Source organism: Pleurodeles waltl, chromosome 9 (genome assembly GCF_031143425.1).
Source record: "Pleurodeles waltl isolate 20211129_DDA chromosome 9, aPleWal1.hap1.20221129, whole genome shotgun sequence".
NCBI classification, from domain to species: Eukaryota; Metazoa; Chordata; class Amphibia; order Caudata; family Salamandridae; genus Pleurodeles; species Pleurodeles waltl.
Genome location: NC_090448.1, coordinates 134,924,095 through 134,945,294, shown reverse-complemented (window position 1 = coordinate 134,945,294; position 21,200 = coordinate 134,924,095). Strand labels below are relative to the sequence as shown.

General features: G+C 42.4%; 1 protein-coding gene across 2 annotated transcripts in view; it reads left to right on the top strand.

Moving 5' to 3' along the window:
- The window catches only part of WNK2 (WNK lysine deficient protein kinase 2), a 637,481-nt gene that overhangs the window by 249,215 nt on the left and 367,066 nt on the right, over nt 1-21,200 (top strand). For both annotated transcript variants that reach the window (XM_069206415.1, XM_069206414.1), the window contains exons 6-7: nt 6,233-6,321; nt 7,034-7,253. In XM_069206415.1, coding sequence (XP_069062516.1) covers nt 6,233-6,321; nt 7,034-7,253 — 309 coding nt within the window. The remainder of the gene's footprint in view (nt 1-6,232; nt 6,322-7,033; nt 7,254-21,200) is intronic.

The following is a 21,200-nucleotide window of genomic DNA, read 5'->3' as shown; positions in this document are numbered from 1 at the left end:
TGGTACCACACATGATCACTTTGGCGTTGGACACATAACCCATCAAGAAATCCTGCAGCCATTTTAGCTCGATGTTTTGTATTCCTGCCTCTTCAAGCTGTTTCAATAACCTAGCACGAGCAACATTATTGAAAGCAATTGATATGTCCATTAACACTAGCACTGCTGGAACACCTGTATCGCAATGCCATAAGATGTTACCACTGTCTCTGTACTGCAACCATGTCCAACGACAACTTGCAATGGATGTAACAAGGTATCGGTATTTACTCTGGCAACAAGTTGATAAAAAAGAGCACCCCCAACATTTTTAACCAAGAGCAATTGAGACACTGGTCTACAATTCTCTTACCCGGAACATCCACTGTAGGTTTTTTGGGGTTTTTTGTTTGTAAAAAAAAAAAAAAAAAAAAAAAAAAGCCTGATCGTAAGCTACCAGGTGCACTAACTACCCTTCGATGGTGAGGCATCAATTTGATTTACCTGGAGGAGGATTGGAGAACATAAAATCCTAAAAATATTTTGGCACCCTTCAATATTTATGTTGCTCCTCTACTTGATTGATCAGTTCTTACCTTTTTAACCAGTGCTGATGACACCCTTCTGATAATTGCATGATTCCTTTGGGGCTGACCATGCAGAAAATATCACGATTGGATGAACAATCATGCTAGAAGTATGAATTTTCGAGAAGACCGAAGTTCTCGTACTCCAGTAGCTACAGTGACGACTGGTGAGACAGTTGGTGGCCCTGTGAGTTGGGCTTTATTAACAGGTAGGTTAACTGTCATATCTTCATGCTTTCTTGATCGAAGGATGCTAAAAAAAAAAAATATCTCCCTTTAATGACCTCTTCATAGTAGCACATTAGTTGTCAAGTCGTGCTTTTATCACGACTTTATTACTATAATGGATTTTACCTTTGCTCACCTAAAAGTTATCAACTTGTGCTGATTCCACACTGTGCAGTTAACTCTCACTTATTGAGTCGTTTACCACCTTGGCCCAATATATCTTCAAGCTAAATTTGAACAATAAACCCCACCCGGAAAGTGATGCAGCAAAATCATATTCCGCTGTCAGATTAATCCTTCCGTGCTTTTTTGAAAGAAAGAAATCACCCTGTAAGGGCTCTAGCAGGAATAATGGGCGCCCTTTCGCTCCGCTCAAGACTTAACGCTGCATTTTAGAAACGCTTTGAATACTTTGGCATTTTAACAGCAGGCTGGAAATAGGTGTTTGGACCTCCTTTTTTTTTTTTTAGCTCAATTTTTTTCAGAACCGAGACGCCCTTCTGGGAAACAGCTGCACTTTGTAAAAATATTATCATAACATATTGCATTGCATTGCATCCACATTTTAGTCTGCTTTGATGGAATTGTCAATTTGGAAAAATTGCTTGTTCACAAACATGTTGAGATTGGCCAGCTCCAGACCGACGAAGATCCTCCCTTTACTGTCCTTTGTTTGCAGGAATGTTTAATTCTTATAAATCTAATTAAAGCCAAATGGAAAATGTGGAATTGCATGCAAATTAATTCAATAAATAAATGAAGCGCAACAAACTTGCGTATAAAAATGAAATGGCAGTTTTGTGTAAAATGCTGTATATGAATTCTTATTTTATTTTGTGTAGCTGTTTCTTTTTTTATCTGTACAAGAAAACTATGATTCAAATAATGGAAATATTAAGTAAACTCCTTTTAGTTGACCACTTGACTCAAGTTAGTTATTGACACTGTCTCCAGAAAGTTTCACCTACAAATTATTGACTCAAGGCGTGTTAGTGTAATAGAAGAAAAAAAATACAAAAACTCCCAGAATACATTAGGATATTACCCAAAATCTCAGAGTTCAAAACAGTTCCCGTAATGACCTGGATGTTTAAGCTATAAGTGGGCTAGGCAGGAATACATGTTAATGAAGAATAACAGCAACATGCATCAAAAATCCAATTTGTTTACTTTGTGTGAACCACGTAGTCTTCACCCAAACAACCTAATATACTTACGCCCTAAGGCTAACCAGGTAGTCACTTTACCTTAAACACAAGTATACTTTGGCCTTAATTATGATGACAATCGCTTGAATTAATAATTTTGATCACATGACTAGAGGGTGTTTATCTGCCATCTTTGGACTGGAAATGCAGCTCGAAGTAATGGAGACCCTTTGATACTGGGCCAACATGTTGACTTGCAATGGGAGTTTAGTCATGGAATACTGCGGTCAAGCAGTTGCTTATTTTATCAGGACATGCATGTGATTTCTTAAGCCAATTATTACCCTCATTCCGAACTTTGAGGGTACCATGACCATCATGCCTTTTATCTAGGAATTGTTTAAAGTATTTAGGTAACTTCAGGGATTTGCCAGAAGAAAATATGTGACAGCAGAAAGTGATTCTGAACCAGATATTCTTTGATGGTTACCTAAGACAGGCTTAGCCACGTCTGTTAGAAACATTCTTTTTTACTGAGGTTCCGTAACATCAGGTAACGCCTTCATGTGCAGTTGAGGGTCGTGTCTCTTCAGTGTCGCCCCCTAAGCCCTGGCAGATTCTCCCCTGAAATTCAGTTTCTTTAAGAAACACTGTGGATACTGCAGAAGGACTACCCTGCTGCTAGAGGACTGCTCTGCTGTCTGAGAAGGAAGACTGGACCTGCACCCTTCAGACCAGTTTGAAGTGACTCCAAGGATCAGCTGACGGACCTCCTGTTCTTAGCTACAGGGACATGACATAAGCTCCAGAGGACACCCTGCAACTGTCCAGCTGACCTGCTGCATTGGGCCTGCCTAGGCTCACAACTGGACTTTGCCTGAGCAATGCTGGCTTTTGTTGGAGTGGGTTTGTGATTCCAAAGAGGTGCCTCCTAGGTCCTGGATGCTTGGTGTGGCATCAGTTGAACTCCTCTTGGAAGAAAAGGAGGAATCCTGATGTTTTAGGCTCTTTGCGATCACGAACAGGCTCATTCATGCCAATATCTTGCCACCCGCCACCTCAAATCTCTGGTGAACCTGACTCTTTGCACTAAAGTGGAATTAGCGATGCAAGATCTGCATTTTGCATTACAGCATCACCAGCCTGCAGTGACTACCAATACGAAACTCCAGCAAAGACCATCCGCGATTCCGGACAGGATCTTCATACTATAGCACCACCATCCACGATACCTGAATGGCTCTTCATACTCATCTGCAGCACTTTGCCTGCTCCTCACAGCTTTCTCCACGCAAGACTTTGAGAAGGTAACTTTTGCAGCAAGACAAGCCTGGTCCCTTTATCCCACCTGACTCCATTGTGGTCGGCCTGAAATTATGACTTTCATCCAGTCTAGCACGACCAGATGGCTTCAAGTGGGCTTTTTGCTTTAAACTTGCATACCTGATAGGATTTTTGTCCTTTTGGTGTTAAATAGTTTTTGATTTTACTCTTTTTCTCTAAAGCAGTGTGAGATTATTTTTGTGTTGTATTTTCACTTGATTACTGTTTGTGGGCATAAATATTTTACACATTGCCTTTAAGTTAAGCCTGGCTGCTTTTGTGAGAGGCTACCAGAGGGCTAAGCACAGCTTAATTTAATGATGTGTTGCAGTTCACCCTGACAAGGATTGTGGCTGTACTTGTTGACTCAAGTTGAAGAGAATGGAAGGAATCCATTTGAGGAGAAAACCTTTTAACTCTGGCCTAATACTTTAGCATTACTAAAAACCAGTGTTGTAGACCTTTCATAGGCAGCAGAAAGGTGAAAGATGATCAGAGCTATTTGCTAATCTTTATTTAAGGTAACCAGGAATTCTTGCTAGTACTAATTCGGTAACAAGATGGTCTGAAGTTAATTTTGCAATCATTCCTCAGACGATTGGTTATACGAACTCTTGGAGCTGACTGGTGACTTTACTTTAAAAGATTTTGTGTGTAGTGGGGAGGTTCAACATTGTTTCATAATTGAACAGCACCCAAGACTCTTGTGTTTCATGGAGTCAGAAACTGAGTTACCTAAGATGAGAAGTGTTTACTATGCGTGTAACAGCCTCAGAAATGGACAGGAGAACTTTCTCCATATATTCAGCTTGGCGGAGATCATCTGGTACATTGGTGGATTTGATTACTATGTGTATCTTTTGAAATGGATGTGAAAGAGGAGAAAGGTTGTAGGGAAGGCACAGTAGCTGACTGCAAAGATAATTGTGCTGCTGGTAATAGATTGCACATGTTAAAGATATAATTCTTGTAGTCGATCAGATCTTATCACAGTTGTTTAGAGCTGCAGGGAGAGTATTTATTTGGACACTTTCAGACCGAATATTTCCTGAAAGATGGGGCAAGCTTTCCATATTACAGTTAGGAAGCTCATTAGTCCAATGGGTGAGTTTAATTTTTTCGATCATTTTATTGACTTTTGGATGCCCTACTCCAGAATATTGCAGATGGTTTGGGCTTTTTCGGATAGCGAAGTATCCTCTTTGCATTTCAGATTATAACATTTTTCATCCATTATATTTATATCTCTTGGTGGTTTATTTACTTTTAACTTTTTGCTGCATAAGTCATCGGGGTGTTAGCTTTTGGAGGGCTAGCCAACATTGTTGTGAATCGTAGTTAATATTAGTTCTTAACCAAAGTGCACAGAAAGTTTTAGGTTTCATGGTTTAAATAGATTATGCAACTCTTCTTCGCCTATGATGTTCAATTTCCTGGATGGGAAAGGTGAAAACCTTATCTTGGGGTGTAGTTGTGGCTGAATTTAGTAAGAAGGAGAGTTTTTAAACAATTGTCTGATTGTGATTGCATGGAAAATGATTCAATTTCCTTGTTGTTATTGAATGCAAGATCCAGAGTTAGGTTAGTGTGATACCCAATATGCTTATGATCTTAGTCATCTTAAATGTTAGTTTTCTGATTGCACTGTCTGCTTTGCCATTGAATATACAACTATTTTTCTTTTCCAAGGCAATGGATTGGACAAGGCAGTTGAAATATTTTGTTCAGCACGAGGTAGACCACAATTCAGATGAATTAACTGCTAAAGGTTAATCATGCAGTTAATGATAAGGAATTTGAGAAAGTTGGATCTAGGGCGTTATACAAGTGGGTGACAGTTCGTAGAGCTCAACCTACCTTGTGTGTAACACTTTTATGGATCCCTGGGGGAATCTGTTTTTCAGAAATAGTGGTTGATTGGCCCTACAACCAGGTTTCTGTGAGGCCAAGAAGATGACATCCAGACTTGGATTACCACTGCATGTTTATCTTCTGAATGGGTATCTGAGATCAAGTTTGAGAGGTGTAGGTGCTGGTTTTAATTGGTTGTGAGGCCAAAGACTGGAAGGTCATATTTTGGTAAGTTCAGGACCTTTCTCCATACTGGAGATGTATATTGACTGGGACCAGGGTCCAGCATTGGAACAATTTGGAAATGACTTTGTTTTGTTGGAATGAAAGGCTGAATCTCAAAGGTGGGACTAGGGCACCCTTTCCAATGTAGGCTACTGGATAACAAAACCTTGGGGTTTCCATTCCAGATTAACACTTTGCCTGAAACATAACAACATGATTCAGAAACACTTGCTATAGTAGATGACAGAAGTCTGCAGTACCCAGCAGACTATATTTCTTATTAAGCAGAATGTGGAATATTTCTTTAAAAGTGCTCCGATTCATGTGATTGGCTTGGGTCATGATGGTGCGTATGTACTAGATTTTTGTATACCCTTTGTGGAAGGAAGAGTTTCTTTCTTTGTCTAGTTTACAGCATCCATGGATCGTCAGATTATTGGGGGTACTGGAGAAAAATAAGTCTGTCGCTATGATATTGATTTTTAAGTGAGTCCGTGATAAGGGTTTTTGGGACTTTTTTTCCAAAAAGTTGCATCATTTTGCTAGCAATCGTGGGAGTACTATTAAATCATTTTCTCCTCACATTCACCTGACCTTGACTCTGAGTTTAGTATGCTCTCTGAAATGGATTTGAACTGATAGGGCAATGGGTTTAGGTTCACTTCATGGATGCATTTAATAACTTATTGTTTGGTTTGTGTGCCCCATACCAAAAAGATATTCCAGTAGCAGTGTAAGTATGTGTAATTAAATGTGCCTAAAACATTAACAAAGAGGAAAGACTACACATGGGATAGGAAATGAAATAGTTTTGCATTTTAGAAGTTCAATGCACATATCTAATGGTAAAAACAGAATGTGGTAATTAAACGTTTGCATGTTTACTTTCAGGGTGTCAAGCCAGCTAGCTTTGAGAAAGTGTCTGACCCTGAAATTAAAGAAATTATTGGAGAATGTATCTGCAAAACTAAAGAAGAAAGGTATTTTTTTAGTATTGCTTTTTCATTCTTTCAGTTTGGTTGAATCAGAGACCATAGCAATCTGTAGCATATAACGTTGACTTAGAAACTTATGCTTCCCTGTATGGTAACATTTGCCCCAGTTGTTTACCACTTTGCTTTGATAATGAGGATTGCATTAGAAATCTAGGCACATATGCCCAATTTTTGCAATATGACTAACTTTATTATTGAGAAATTCTGCTTTGTATAAATGCAACACTTTCTGTATCTAATCGTATTTGCAAACTGCGAATATAGCTATTATGGCACCCATTTATTATCCTTGAAGCTGGAGTGCATACTGCAATTCCAGTCAATAGAATATGCCATTTTGAAATGTTAGCTTGTGATCATTGCGTAGCTAGAACATCTGTGAATAGCTCCTATATGGACGTCCTTCAGGTTGTATCCCTCGTTAGACTATAAAGTACGTGGTGGATCCTGCTCCCTTCTCTGTACTGCTATTCAGCCATTGCATGTAGTTGTTTAATGGTGCAGAAAACGGAAGTGAGTCTGTGGTTGTGATATCACCACAGTCCTGCCTACAATCATTCAGAAGATGCTGCACAACATACAAGTTTTTGTCTAGATTGTTAATCCCCGCTAGTTAAATCGAAATAAACTGTGATATGGAAATAGTCTGTGAAATTGAAAAGTTCTAAGACTAACATTTCCTAAACATTATTTGTAGATATGAAATTAAAGACTTATTAAGCCATGCCTTCTTCGCTGAAGATACAGGGGTACGAGTGGAACTTGCAGAAGAAGACCATGGGAGCAAATCCTGTATTGCCTTAAGACTTTGGGTAGAAGATCCGAAGAAACTGAAAGGAAAACCAAAGGATAATGGAGCAATTGAGTTTACTTTTGATCTGGAAAAGGAAACTCCTGATGATGTTGCACAAGAAATGGTAAACAAAACAGTTTTAGAAATGTCTTTCCCTTCATTTGAGTTACCTTCTATGGGCCTGAGGAGCAACTGCGTAGCCTTTTCCTTCACTAAAAAGTTTAACACACAGCAGGTTATTTCTGAAAGTTTTTAGAACAGTAGGTTGTGGAAAGGATTACGTTATTAAAATGTTTACTTTATGTCGACAGCTGTATATATATATTTCCTAGTCGATATGCAGGTCTTTCTAAAAATAAATGAATGTTTGAGTTAGCACAGTGACTCACAGAATAGTCTAGGTAGTCTATAGCAAGCAACTATTATTGTGTTACCAGGGACATCATAAAAGATATTATGGGCTTGATTTAAGGCCCCCTGCTCGGAACAACTCTGACCTTATCAATTTTCAGCTCATTTACACCCTCCGCATCTGTCATCAGATCATTAACAACCCTCTTCTTTGGCCGTCCTACATTTGGACTTCTCTCTCCCCCTCTCCCCTTCTATCTCTCTCCCTCCCTCTCTCTCTCTCTCTCTCTCTCTCTCCCTCCCTCCCCCCTACTGAAGTAGAAAAACAAGCAGCCTGAACAAGCCTGCTGCATGTGGTGCAGCAGACCAGTTCATTACCCTTTGACCCTGTGCACTTGGAGGGTATGTTATTTGTTTGCTGCACTCCCGTCCCTACTCTGTGAGAAACTGAGTTTCTGAGTCCGGTGTCACTAGGCTGTGATTGCCCTATCTCCACACGGACAATGCAGTCTCAGAGCATATAATGCAACACTACACTGCACATTGAGACCTGGCCTATCCTTGGGCCCTACCTAGGCATAAGCAGTCTCCAGCTGAATGGCACCAGAAGAGCAGAAAGAATAGTGGTCCAACCATGCCTTCCGTCAACATTGTATATGTGCAGCATTTAGGCATGCAGTTTTATGTAACCTTTTGTTTATTACAATACCTGTTATACATTGGACTGGTATTTGCAGTCAGGTGGCAGCAGGCTATTATAGCACCAGTCTGGCAGCAGCTCCACAAGGACAATGCAGTCTCAGAGGGAGCACACAGTGCCAATCTCTACTGCATACTAAAAGGCACATGCTGCATAAAAGGCTTAGAGCTTGATTACGATCTTGGCAGATGGAATATTCTGTCACAAATGTGACGGACATGCTTTCCGCCATATTGAGATCACCATAGGATATAATGTCATTGTAATACGGTGGACGGGAGAGCTGTCACATTAGTGATGGAGTAACCCTGTCTGCCAAGATCTTAATCAGGCCCTTAGTCTTGTGTAGTTGGGATGGGCCACTGCACATTGGAAGGGTATAGCACTTGCTGAATATGATAGGTATTTTTCTTTATCCTTATCTGTGTCTCAAGGGGAGGTCCATGCTGGCCTTAAAACCGCAGCTATCTAAAAAAGGTAAGTAAACAAGCTGGTTATTTTTAAACTCTAGACTTCTGGGACTGTCCTGGAAGTTTAACAATGGGGCCTCTAGAAGGGTGGAAGTCATGGGCCAAAGGCCACTTTGGCTGGGCCTTAAAACGTCTCTGCTTCTAACTTATTTCTTTGCATATGCAAAACAGAATATTCAGTTGTCATGCTATTTTTTTTTCTCTTGCAGGCAACATATTAATTGTGAAGCTGTGTCCATTCCATGGTCTTTGATAGCTTAAATTGTTTGCATGGCCCATTTTGTTAAATATTTCAGCCCTGTTCATTGGCAGGTGTTAGAGTAACTCTTGGGCGAAATGTATGTTGACATGAAGTTTGTAAGATGTACCCAATTACTGTGGGTGTTCACTTTAAATTTATGGGACGATATGTGCTCTAGTGGTTAGGTTGCTGCCTTGGGAACAAGAACCACAGAGTTTGAATCCCAGCCTTGACACTTCTCTGAGAAATATGTGACTCAGGGAAAATAGCCTAGTCTCCAAATGCTTTCCCACGCATAGATCATCTAGTATCATCTTCCAACACCCCCTTAATGTACAATTCTTTGCTCTGCACATGAGTTTGTGCTATATACATTTCTCAAAATACATAGGACTCTATCCCTCGGCATTGCCCAGATGCTGCCCCTACCTTTGCTTTCTGCTGTTTCCATATACCTAATCATGACCATTTTACACTAAGTCCTGTTTTATATTCATCCCGGATATGAGAGTAAACTGTTATTGACAGAAGGTCATTTTTGCGAGTATCGTATTTGAAATATCGGATAATGGTTGGGAGGTGCTACCAAGTAGTCATGTAGATCTCCAGTAGCCTTTTTCAACTTCATTAAATTAAAACGATTGATGGGCCCAGGTATTGGAGCAGGATTTATTCCACCCTGCTGAAAGCATGTACAATACTTACCTGTGGTAAGTTATAAAGTCTTGTGGTACCCTCAGTCTAAAACTCTGTGACCTTTTTCTGACGTGATTCACTGGATGACACTAGTGCATGCACAGGTCAAAAAAGCGAAGGAGTCCTGAAGAGCTAATTTAAAAGTATTTGAATTTACTTTAGTTTGTGTGGTTGAGTTACAATAGTGTCAACAGACGGAGGATTTGTAAATTATCCTTATGTGCACAGGTCTTCTTCCAGGTTTACCAAAAGGCATGAACCATGACTTGCTTTGCAAGCTAATTTAGGAATAATGGTGAGGGACATTTCATTTGAATTATGCCTGAAGAAAGCTCGTACATCTCTTTGGTCCCTGGGTAAGCACACAGAAGCGAGAGTTCATGAGCTGCTGCAACATATTCTTAAAGCGTGCCTTTCAGTCAATGATTTGTGTAATTACATTACCTGGTGAATTAGTGGCAAAAGGCCTTTGTTGTCTGGACTTGAAGGGAGGGCTTATGGTTCCCTTTCATTTGTGCATGTCAGGCACATCTCTTTAAAGCTGTCGTTGTTGAAAAGCTGCATTTCGGACTTGTCCCATCTTCCGCAGGATAGTACAGATGCTTGGTGTGTTCTCTTTTTCTTAGTGCTTCAAGTTATTTCATGATCTTTGCTCAAGTCTCCTTGGGCCATAACCAGAACGCACTTTATACGGTGCTCTGCTTCCGATGCATTTATAGTTGGTTTGCACTGTTGCCCAGGATGGTTGGCTCTGGATGCAAGTCTTTCTATGAAGACAATACTTTGTCTTTTCATCTCACCAATTCTTGGAGGAGATTGTACCTCACTTAAAGAGTAGCCCGTGCCTAGTAATTTCTGTAGGAAGTTGGCTCTGTATGCACTATTTCAAAGTAAGGAATAGTATGCACAGAGTCCAAGGGTTCCCCTTAGAGGTAAGATAGTGGCAAAAAGAGATAATACTAATGCTCTATTTTGTGGTAGTGTGGTCGAGCAGTAGGCTTATCAGAGGTTAGTGTTAAGCATTTGTTGTACATACACAAGCAATAAATGAGGAACACACACTCAGAGACAATTCCAGGCCAATAGATTTTTGTATAGAAAAATATATTTTCTTAGTTTATTTTAAGAACCACAGGTTCAAATTTTACATGTAATACTTCAAATGAAAGGTATTGCAGGTAGGTACTTTAGGAACTTTGAATAATCAAAATAGCATACACAGTTTTTAAATAATCACATATAGCTATTTTAAAACTAGACCGTGCAATTTTCACAGTTCCTAGGGGGAGTAAGAGTTAGTTAGTTTTTGCAGGTAAGTAAACCACCTACGGGGTTCAAGTTTGGGTCCAAGGTAGCCCACCGTTGGGGGTTCAGAACAACCCCAAAGTTACCACACCAGCAGCTTCGGGCCGGTCAGGTGCAGAGTTCAAAGTGGTGCCCAAAACGCATAGGCTTCAATGGAGAAGGGGGTGCCCCGGTTCCAGTCTGCCAGCAGGTAAGTACCCACGTCTTCGGAGGGCAGACTAGGGGGGTTTTGTAGGGCACCGGGGGGAACACAAGTTAGCACAGAAAGTACACCCTCAGCAGCACGGGGGCGGCCGGGTGCAGTGTGCAAACACACGTCAGGTTTCCAATGGAAATCAATGGGAGACCAAGGGGTCTCTTCAGCGATGCAGGCAGGCAAGGGGGGGGGGCTCCTCGGGGTAGCCACCACCTGGGCAAGGGAGAGGGCCTCCCGGGGGTCACTCCTGCACTGGAGTTCCAATCTTTCAGGTCCTGGGGGCTGCGGGTGCAGAGTCTTTACCAGGCGTCGGGATCTGGGAAGCAGGCAGTCGAGGTCAGGGGGAGCCTCGGGATTCCCTCTGCAGGCGTCTCTGTGGGGGCTCAGGGGGGGCAACTCTGGTTACTCACAGTCTCGTAGTCGCCGGGGAGTCCTCCCTGAAGTGTTGTTTCTCCACAAGTCGAGCCGGGGGCGTCGGGTGCAGAGTAGCAAGTTTCACGCTTCCGGCGGGAAACGCAGTTGTCTTGAAGTTGCTCCTTTGCAACAAAGTTGCAGTCTTGGGTGAACAGAGCTGCTGTCCTCTGGAGTTTCTTGGTCCTTCTAGAGCAGGGCAGTCCTCTGAGGATTCAGAGGTCGCTGGTCCCTGGGGAAAGCGTAGCTGGAGCAGTGTCTTTAGAAGTGGGGAGACAGGCCGGTAGAGCTGGGGCCAAAGCAGTTGGTGTCTCCGTCTTCTCTGCAGGGTTTTTCAGCTTAGCAGTCCTCTTCTTCTTAGGTTGCAGGAATCTGAGTTCCTAGGTTCAGGGGAGCCCCTAAATACAGAATTTAGGGGTGTGTTTAGGTCAGGGAGGGCAGTAGCCAATGGCTACTAGCCCTGAGGGTGGCTACACCCTCTTTGTGCCTCCTCCCAAGGGGAGGGGGTCACATTCCTATCCGTATTGGGGGGGGATCCTCCATCTGCAAGATGGAGGATTCCTAAAAGTCAGAGTCACTTCAGCTCAGGTTGCCTTAGGGGCTGTCCTGACTGGCCAGTGACTCCTCCTTGTTTTTCTCATTATCTCCTCCGGCCTTTCCCCCAAAAGTGGGGCCGTGGCCGGAGGGGGCGGGCAACTCCACTAGCTGGAATGCCCTGTGGTGCTGTAACAAAGGGGGTGAGCCTTTGAGGCTCACCGCCAGGTGTTACAGCTCCTGCAAGGGGGAGGTGATAAGCATCTCCACCCAGTGCAGGCTTTGTTACTAACCACAGAGTGACAAAGGCACTCTCCCCATGTGGCCAGCAACATGTCTCGAGTGTGGCAGGCTGCTAAAACCAGTCAGCCTACACAGGTAGTTGGTTAAGGTTTCAGGGGGCACCTCTAAGGTGCCCTCTGGGGTGTATGTTACAATAAAATGTACACTGGCATCAGTGTGCATTTATTGTGCTGAGAAGTTTGATACCAAACTTCCCAGTTTTCAGTGTAGCCATTATGGTGCTGTGGAGTTCGTGTTTGACAGACTCCCAGACCATATACTCTTATGGCTACCCTGCACTTACAATGTCTAAGGTTTTGCTTAGACACTGTAGGGGCACAGTGCTCATGCACTGGTGCCCTCACCTATGGTATAGTGCACCCTGCCTTAGGGCTGTAAGGCCTGCTAGAGGGGTGACTTATCTATACTGCATAGTCAGTGTGAGGTTGGTATGGCACCCTGAGGGGAGTGCCATGTCAACTTACTCGTTTTGTCCTCACCAGCACACACAAGCTGGCAAGCAGTGTGTCTGTGCTGAGTGAGGCTTATCCAGGGTGGCATAAGACATGCTGCAGCCCTTAGAGACCTTTCCTGGCATCAGGGCCCTTGGTACCAGGGGTACCAGTTACAAGGGACTTACCTGGATGCCAGGGTGTGCCAATTGTGTATACAAAGGTACAGGTTAGGGAAAGAACACTGGTGCTGGGGCCTGGTTAGCAGGCCTCAGCACACGTTCAACTCAAAACATAGCATCAGCAAAGGCAAAAAGTCAGGGGGGTAACCATGCCAAGGAGGCATTGCCTTACAATTTCTAGCTGCTGTATAATTTTCCATGTGTTGGGGACTAGCCTTACACTGGTTTTCTTTGATGTTGGGAATTAACTTGCATAGGCATTAGCTTTTCTGTGCAATTTTATTCAAGCAAGCCTATTTGAATTTCGCATCTTTTTAACTCCTTTTCTGCAACATGCCATTTAAATGCCTACTTTCTATCTATTAGTTCTCTTCTCAAACTTGGGTAAATCCGCCAGCTTGTGTTGCATGATTTGTCATAGACCCTCCTTATTACTTACCTTTTGAAAATATGAGAGATCTAAACGTTGTGCATGAACAAAGATGTTAGATAACTCTAAACTCTAACAGGGAGAGAGAGTTAAATTTTTTCTGTGTGAAAAGAGAATGCACTTGCTCCACTTCAAGCTCTTTTTAGGTCAATCGTTCGCGTTCGGCCTGCTGTATACTAAAGTATACAATACAGTGAGTTCCAGTGTTTTGATTTGTTAGTTGCAGTGTCCTTCAAAAATCCTTGCTTGCTAGTGGTCACTTCTGCCTCTGTCTTGCCTTTTTTCACTTTGGGAGCAGCACAAAGTACTGTGTAATTACGCTATGTCATGTTTATCTCTTCTGAAGGGGACTTTTTCTTCCAGTATTGGCCTGTTTGCCTTGCACTGTGGGTGTGTGTTCAGTCGCTCCTCCCCACCAGCTCCCTTTGTAAACATAAACCAGCATCAGAGGGGGGCTTTTCCAGGGCCAGCTCGCTCTCTTCCTCTTGTTGTTTTCAGTCTGTGTGGCAAAAAAAAGCCCAGTCAGTAATTTACAACGCTATGAGCTCTAACTCGAGCAAACACAAGACTATTGCATTCCAAATGCTTGCTTATTTTTTGTTACTTTCAACGCACTATTTTTTAACTATCTAGGTCCAGCTGCATGTGTAAAGAGATTTTCTAATGACCTGCTTTTCTAGCCCAGTAGGCTTTGGCTTCATCAGCAGGGCGCAAGGCTACACAGACGCCGTGCTTGATGTTTCATTTATTTATTTTTTCATTGAGCAGCACACGTGGCTTTTGTTTAATCAGCTCAACGCCTGCTACACGGGTGCTGCGCTTCATGTTTAATTTTTTTTTTTGTTTGGGAGGAGGTAGCGTGTTTTGTGGTTCTGGAGTCCGTGCTGATTTTATTGATCAGTGAATTTGTTGATCAATGGCATGAGCGTTTTTAAAATGTCCTTTAAAAAGTATGACAGCCTGGGTTGCAGCTGCCAGAAACCTCACACCACCGCCATGCCCCCACCTCTGACCCGCTTTTACTGCCGCTAGTTTTGTGGGTGTGTGATCCGTTCAGGCGCGGTCCCTGAATTTCTTTTACATTCATCCCACCTCATCCCTCTTGCCCTCGTAGCTGTGCAGCTCAATCTTAGAAAATCAGGGCTGTAAATCTCCGGGACGAAACGCGCTCGTTGTTTATTTTGACCGGTTTGCGTTTTATAACAAAACGTGATCAGTTACCTAGTTTTGTGGGTTTTTTTTTTTGGTTGTTTTTTTTTTTTGGGCCCAGTTTGGATTTCCATTAAGGTACAAATGTGCACAGACTATTGCATTTGTTTTTCTTCTATCTTGTTTTTTTTTTTGCGTTGATTCCCCCTCCCTCGTCTCCCTGCGGCTAAATCTTAGAAAAACAGTAATGGCAATGTTACTTCGTAGCATTTGCTGTTCATGCAAAGACGGCGTTTTCCCTGAGGGTGCCTGTGAGCTGGATTCTTCTACCCGCAAGACAGTGCCAACCCCTCCCCAATCCACTTCAGGTAACCATGTTTCAAAATAGCTCTAATATGTAATCTTCAGTCTACACATTTTCTCTGCACCCTTTACTCATTACATGGCCGTGTCTCAAGGTACTTGCACTGTTCAAATTGTGTGCGTCTTTTAAAATAACGAAAGCAGCACATCGCCTCACCTTTCAGTGTATATTTCTAAGATACATTTCTGTAAAGCACTTGATGTCGTCCTCGTGGCTCTATAAATAATGTGAAGCAGGTATCTTTCGACACCATGATTCTGATTACAAACCCGACACTCATTCGTTGCCTCGGATGAAAGGTGCCATTAAGATTAGAACCTGCGAACACCAGAGCACACCAAGCGGTCAGAAGCGAACTCAGTGAGCTGTACTTTGTTGCTTGTTCAGCTCTCTGTGCCTGCTCATTGGTACCATCAGAGTTCTTTCGTAGTACCCCTTGTTACTCTCCTGCTTCAACATGCACATATCAGACAATGTCCATAACCGATGTAATCGAGCAGGAGTTTATCTTCGAAGTCGTAACTCAGACATGGCACGAGAGGAATGCTGCTTGGAAGTTCTCAGCTCACACAGTTATGTGCACTTTGTCAGGTATATTTTGCTCTCAGTTGGACCCTTGTTTTACCATGCTGTGTAACCAGAACGGTGATCCACCGGTGCATTAGAAACAGGCGGCCAAATTGCAATCTTTGCTGCACATCTGTTTTGTGTTCTTTTTTTAAATAGGCAAGCGTAAGAGTGACCTGCCGGGAGTCGCTATGAAAGGTATCTTTCAAACGAGGAGTGGTCAGTGCTTGCATCATTTATGCACAAATCACTGTGAATCCTGACAATTTAGAAAATATTTTTTTCAGAGATGCTTGTTGATATTGCCAAAATCGGAAGTATTTCAACTGAACAGTTCAGCTGCACAAAACACTGTGAACAGTTGTTTTGTTCCATGGGCTAGTAACACATATGTGATCCCGGGTGTCTAGCATTCAAGGTGTGATAGTGAAGCTTGATATTGTGACTTAACGTGTATAATGGTCGGGGCCCTGCATAGCTGTTACATATGTCGAGGTTTCCCAGAAAAGTAGGGTTTTAAAGATACCTCCCCTCCAGAATGAAACAAAAATATGTTGTCACAATACTTGAATTCAGTGTTGTGCCTTTACTCCGTTGGCAGCAGTAACGTAATGCAAAATGATAGGGCCTGATGTAGAATGTGATGTGGGGCCCCTCTAGTCCCCCATATCTCACAAACATTAATTGGCCTTGGGCTGAATGGAGGCTCACTTAAAAGGTGAGGCCCCACCTGCGCCACAGGGGCCCTAACTGGCAGGACAGTCTAAAGTACACCATCAACTTCAGCCAATATCGACAAAGATGCCAGCATAAATATCGAACACCAACTCCATAATTCCCAACCCTCTTTGATTTAGACTGCAAGGTACCCCCTCTTGATCAACACTGCAGGGTTTAGATTTCATTCATTTCACTTTTGTGGAAACTTCTATTTCAGACTGAAGTAGTGAAAGACAGCTCTCGCGGAAAGTAGAGCTATGTAGTATGCAAAAGTGCATGCCTCATAGCTGCTACACGGGGGCAAGGCACCCATTCATGCTTTAGGTATTAACCCACCACTATTTTTCGCATCGGTGAAATTGTCTGAAGGTGCAGTGCCAGCTCTTCATCACAGCTCTTCACGCATGAGGAATGCGTTAAGAATGGTAGTTGGTTGGTAATTCGCGGTTAGGTCGCAGCAATTGTTTTCTACAAAGTTATCGAGGCCAAATTTGCATCTTTTTTTCCAAACATGTTGGGTTTGTAAACGAAATCTAGCCGCTGTTACTAATCCTGTAACAAGTGACAACAATATAACCGTATTCGTTTTGATGAAAATGGGAATCCCAAGTGCCGTGCAAGATTTGTTTCGTTTCTGAAGAATACTAAAAGTGACTGATGGAGTGCTTGCATCAGTCTTAGCCACTGGTACTTACTCGAACCCCCATCCCAGCCCATCGATATTTTGCACACCATGCCACCTCTGTTTGGGCCCAGCCATTTGCAAATTATTCTTGACCCTCCAGTCCAGCACGGACTGCCAGTCCAGGTGTGCACAGGTTCCACATCTAGGCACGGTCATTTCATTTAGGGCAACTGGGGCAAAACTGGTTCTGGGATGCTTGTGTTCCTGTTCAGGGAGGCCCTGGCCTAGCATCAGGCTGACCTATCCCACTATAACAAGGTCAAGTCTGTGCATATGGAGGTTTCCAAACTGAGGTGGCATAATGAGAAAAATAATGATGGACATGGATGCATGCCTGAGTAATTACCAGTGTCTGAGGTTAATTCAAGCATTCTATCCATCACTTTTTGTTTCTAAGATTAATGATGGATTCCATCTATTACTTTTGGTATAGTCTTGTTCAAAAGATGGCATCATTAAAAGGTTTGTTGTTCTAAAATCACCCTCTTCCTACCTTTCACAATGGGTATAGAAGAAACAATTTTCACTACTTTTTCAGAATATTATATGTTGGCTGGACGAAACTCAGAAGCCTTACACACGAAGCTAGGCAAAATTCTGAATTCAGCAATCCATTTGTTTAGATTCGTCATGGTTTTCCTGCACGTACTAATTGTTGAAATAAGAAATAGTTTAAAAAAAAAAACCAGGAAAAATAGAATGTAACAATTTTCATCTGTGTGTTTCTGCAGTGAAGGCTGATCTGCAAAAGTAACCGTGTTACATTCAGCAGATTTGTTAGTCCACTTTAAAAAACCTGAAATACCTAGAGCTATCACCCAAGATCTGGCGTACACAATGATCTTTTCCTTGTGTACTTACCATGCATCTCTTCATAAGATACATTCTAATTAATAATAACGCAGATAAATATAAATTATGTATCTTTGAAATGTACAAAGAATATGCATCTGGCATAGAGGTTCTTCAGCTACTCGGAATACTAGATTACCCACAGTGTCAAGTAAGTTTCGAGGTGTTAGCCAAGTTGTTTTTGGGCACAATGGCATACAATTGGAAACCAAAACTAAAGGGAAATGTAATAGTTAAATGGAAGTTTCCTTCCATTCTTCATTCTCAAACACCTACCGATCAAACCTGCAACCCAAATGTAAGTAAACCTGTCACACCGAACAGGAATGAACCAAAAAAGCAACCATGTTAAGAACAAATAAATGTTTGGTTAAAATAGACGTTTGTGTTTGCCTGCCTTCTTTAGGCCAGGTACAGCCATCATCCAAAGAGCACTGGGGATCAGGGAATTTCCAGGATTGTATGGCTCACATGCATCCTACCACTTTATCTTACACAGAATGCCTTAAGACCTTCAAACTATACTTCTTAAAATCAAATTTCCAACATTTGTGTGGCAATGTTGTGGAAGTGGCAGGTGAAGGTGAAATTCCTACCACCCTGCGTTCCTACACTTGCTCAATAAAAATGGTATGCTGGGGACTGCTGGAGAATATGGCTTACTTAGGTTCAGCACATTGTCTTACCCAGAATGCCCTACAAACCTTATAGCTTTGCCTTAAACAAAATAGAAATCCCTCCCACTTTCCATAGGGACTGGATTTAAAATTTGGGCCTGAGGTCTGCCAGCTTGCTGGCCATTGTTCAGACATCTTCAAGGCATTCTGAGTAGGAAAGGGTGCTGGGATCCATGCAAGCCCGACCAACCTCCATTCACCTGAGTCTGTAGTTTTCACGAAAGAAAGGGTTCAGCCCAAATACTGCAGCCATGGAAAGTGCGGGTAGGTTGGGTTTTAGGCATAGTTTTGATGTTTAGAAGGCATTCTGAGTAAGTCAATATGCTGGGTCCACACACCCTAATCCGCCCTAGACGTTTCTGGGTCTATACTTTTCAGAAATGTCCAGGGTTGGTAATATTCCTTGGGTGCATGAGTGAGAGATAAATCCTAGCCTGAATACTGCAGCCATCTTCCATGGGAAGTGAGAGGAAATTGGGTGGTTTAAGCATAACTTTGACATCTTTAGAGCATTTCACCATTTTACTCCTTTGAGCAATACTGCTTTGGCCAATTCAGGATAGCTCAGTGTTTCTGGGACCAGAATAATGGAGTCTGCAAATACCAGACTCGGAATACCAGACCTGGATGCAGACCTTTTGGGGGTGTGGGTATCTGCAGAGCCGATTCCCCAACCTTTAACAGCATTCCTCTATGCTCCAAGCAGAGGGTTTATTGCAGGGGAAATGCGCCCATATTCTGAACTATCTGTTGGATAGGACTTGGTAAAACTGGACCCCTATTGCCCATTCCGGGCTCTTTATAGTTTAAGAGCTGCATTGTTGGTGTGGGAATACTGGTGGGAATTAAATTCTAAACTTCCACCCACTCTCCACAGCAATCCCCACTTTGCTTGTTATGAGTGCCTGAATATGCCCCAAGAATAGGAAGTTATGGCCCAGTGCAAGGGAGACCTGATCCTCGCAGAAAATCTAGCATATGGAGGGTGTGGCTTAGTCGAGGCAGGCCTATGCCTTCTTCGCTCCTTTTATTCTTATTATTTGTTTGGCACCAATATCAGGTGTCAAGTGGGCTTTTGCCCACACCTATCCCCATCCTGCCTCCAGGGAAGGACAGAAAGTGTTTATTGGGCTATGGGTGTTGGGGTGGTGCAATGCCAGATGAGCCACTGCTTTAAAAGAAAAATCCCCCTTGTTAATAGGCTACTTGGTACCAGTTGGTAGGCAGATTTAGGGTAAGTCCCCAACCCACCCACTCAGAAGGGGACAAAATCTATGCTGGGCCCATGGTGGTGCGAGAAGTGTTTGCCAAAGCATGGTGGTGCTCCCTGGTTACTATGTAAAAGGTGACATTTTCAGAGAAGAATTAGAGAGATTAAGTAATTCATTGTCGAATGAAAGTGCTTACTGCCAACAGTAGCAAAACACCTTGGCAAAGCCAATTTGCTTACGCCATGATGTCTTGTAACTCCCATATGGCAGTCCCAAAAAGGCAATAGTGTCAGCCCAGGAGCAGTAAATTTGTAGGGGTTTCAGCTTGTATGACTCACATGCTTAAGCAAAGAATATATAGAATCCAGTGGCCAACAGAAAACGTTCTGTGCTTGGTTAGGCACAATGGACAGGTATGTGGATTTAGTGGACAGGTATGTGGATTTCCCTAGACTTGCTGCTCTTAATAACTAAGTTTGCACCCATAGCCATTCTCATGCTTATGCACTTGGAGCCCCTGGCAGTGCTATCCACTGGAAGTTCAACAAGGTAGGCTTCAAGGCTTCCACAACTCCGAGAAGCACATCCTATGCAAAAAAGTGAAGGAAATGAGGGCTGGAAAGAGTGACTGAAGCATCTCCCGGCTTGCCCACAATTCACCAAGCATTACAGGAACAACGTTGGCATGGTGACAAAGTAAGTGCTAAAGAGCAATAGGAAGGGTATCGATGAAGGAGTGGGTAGGGGCAGGAGGGGAAAAGCAGCACATGGTGAGGGAAGTATGCAGACGAGAAAGAGCAAAAGGGGAAGAGAGCGGGAAAACAAATGCATCCTCGTGGAGCACTTAATCAAAAAGAAAAAAAAACAGTCCCAAAAGTGAGCATTTTAAGGACACAATTAAAGAGCATATGCTCTAGAGGAAGGGACAAACACAAGCTGGATAAGGAATGTTATTGAATAAGAAAGATGCAAATGAGTGACAATAAAGCCAAAAGATGGTAAACAATTGGCATTCTAAAAGTTCACTGCAAATTCTTGGAAAACAGACAATAGCTTTTACAACCACCCCAAAAAATGTAGCCATACGCCTTTAAAACTGAAAATGCAATTTGTCAATGATTTTTAGTTTAGGAGGTTATTAAGGTTTCATAGAAAGTGATAGCGCATGTATAACAATGCTATTTGCAGCGTTTAAGAACATTGACAAATATTCGTTTCTGTTGAAACGGTAAAAATTACAAGTGCTAACTATGGTCCCTTGGAATTTTTCTTTTTATGTAATCCAAAACTACTAACAAAACCTGTGGCCTGTTAAAGTGGATTTTAAAAAAAACATACAAATGTTGGATTTTGTCACTACTGGTTAAAACATTTAAAAATTGATTTTTTGTTAAGCCAGAGGATAGGAATTTAGGATGGCTCTATCATTGTATTTGTTCTTGTCCTGTGACAAAGCGGGCTTATAAATGTGGAAAGTAGCATTGCTAAGAAAGTAGTGCGCTTGCACGACTTAACCTTCTCGCTCCGGGCTGTAATCGTGCTTTCATCATCTACGTTGAAGGAAAAAAATAAACTTTGTTTTTAAATATAAATGAC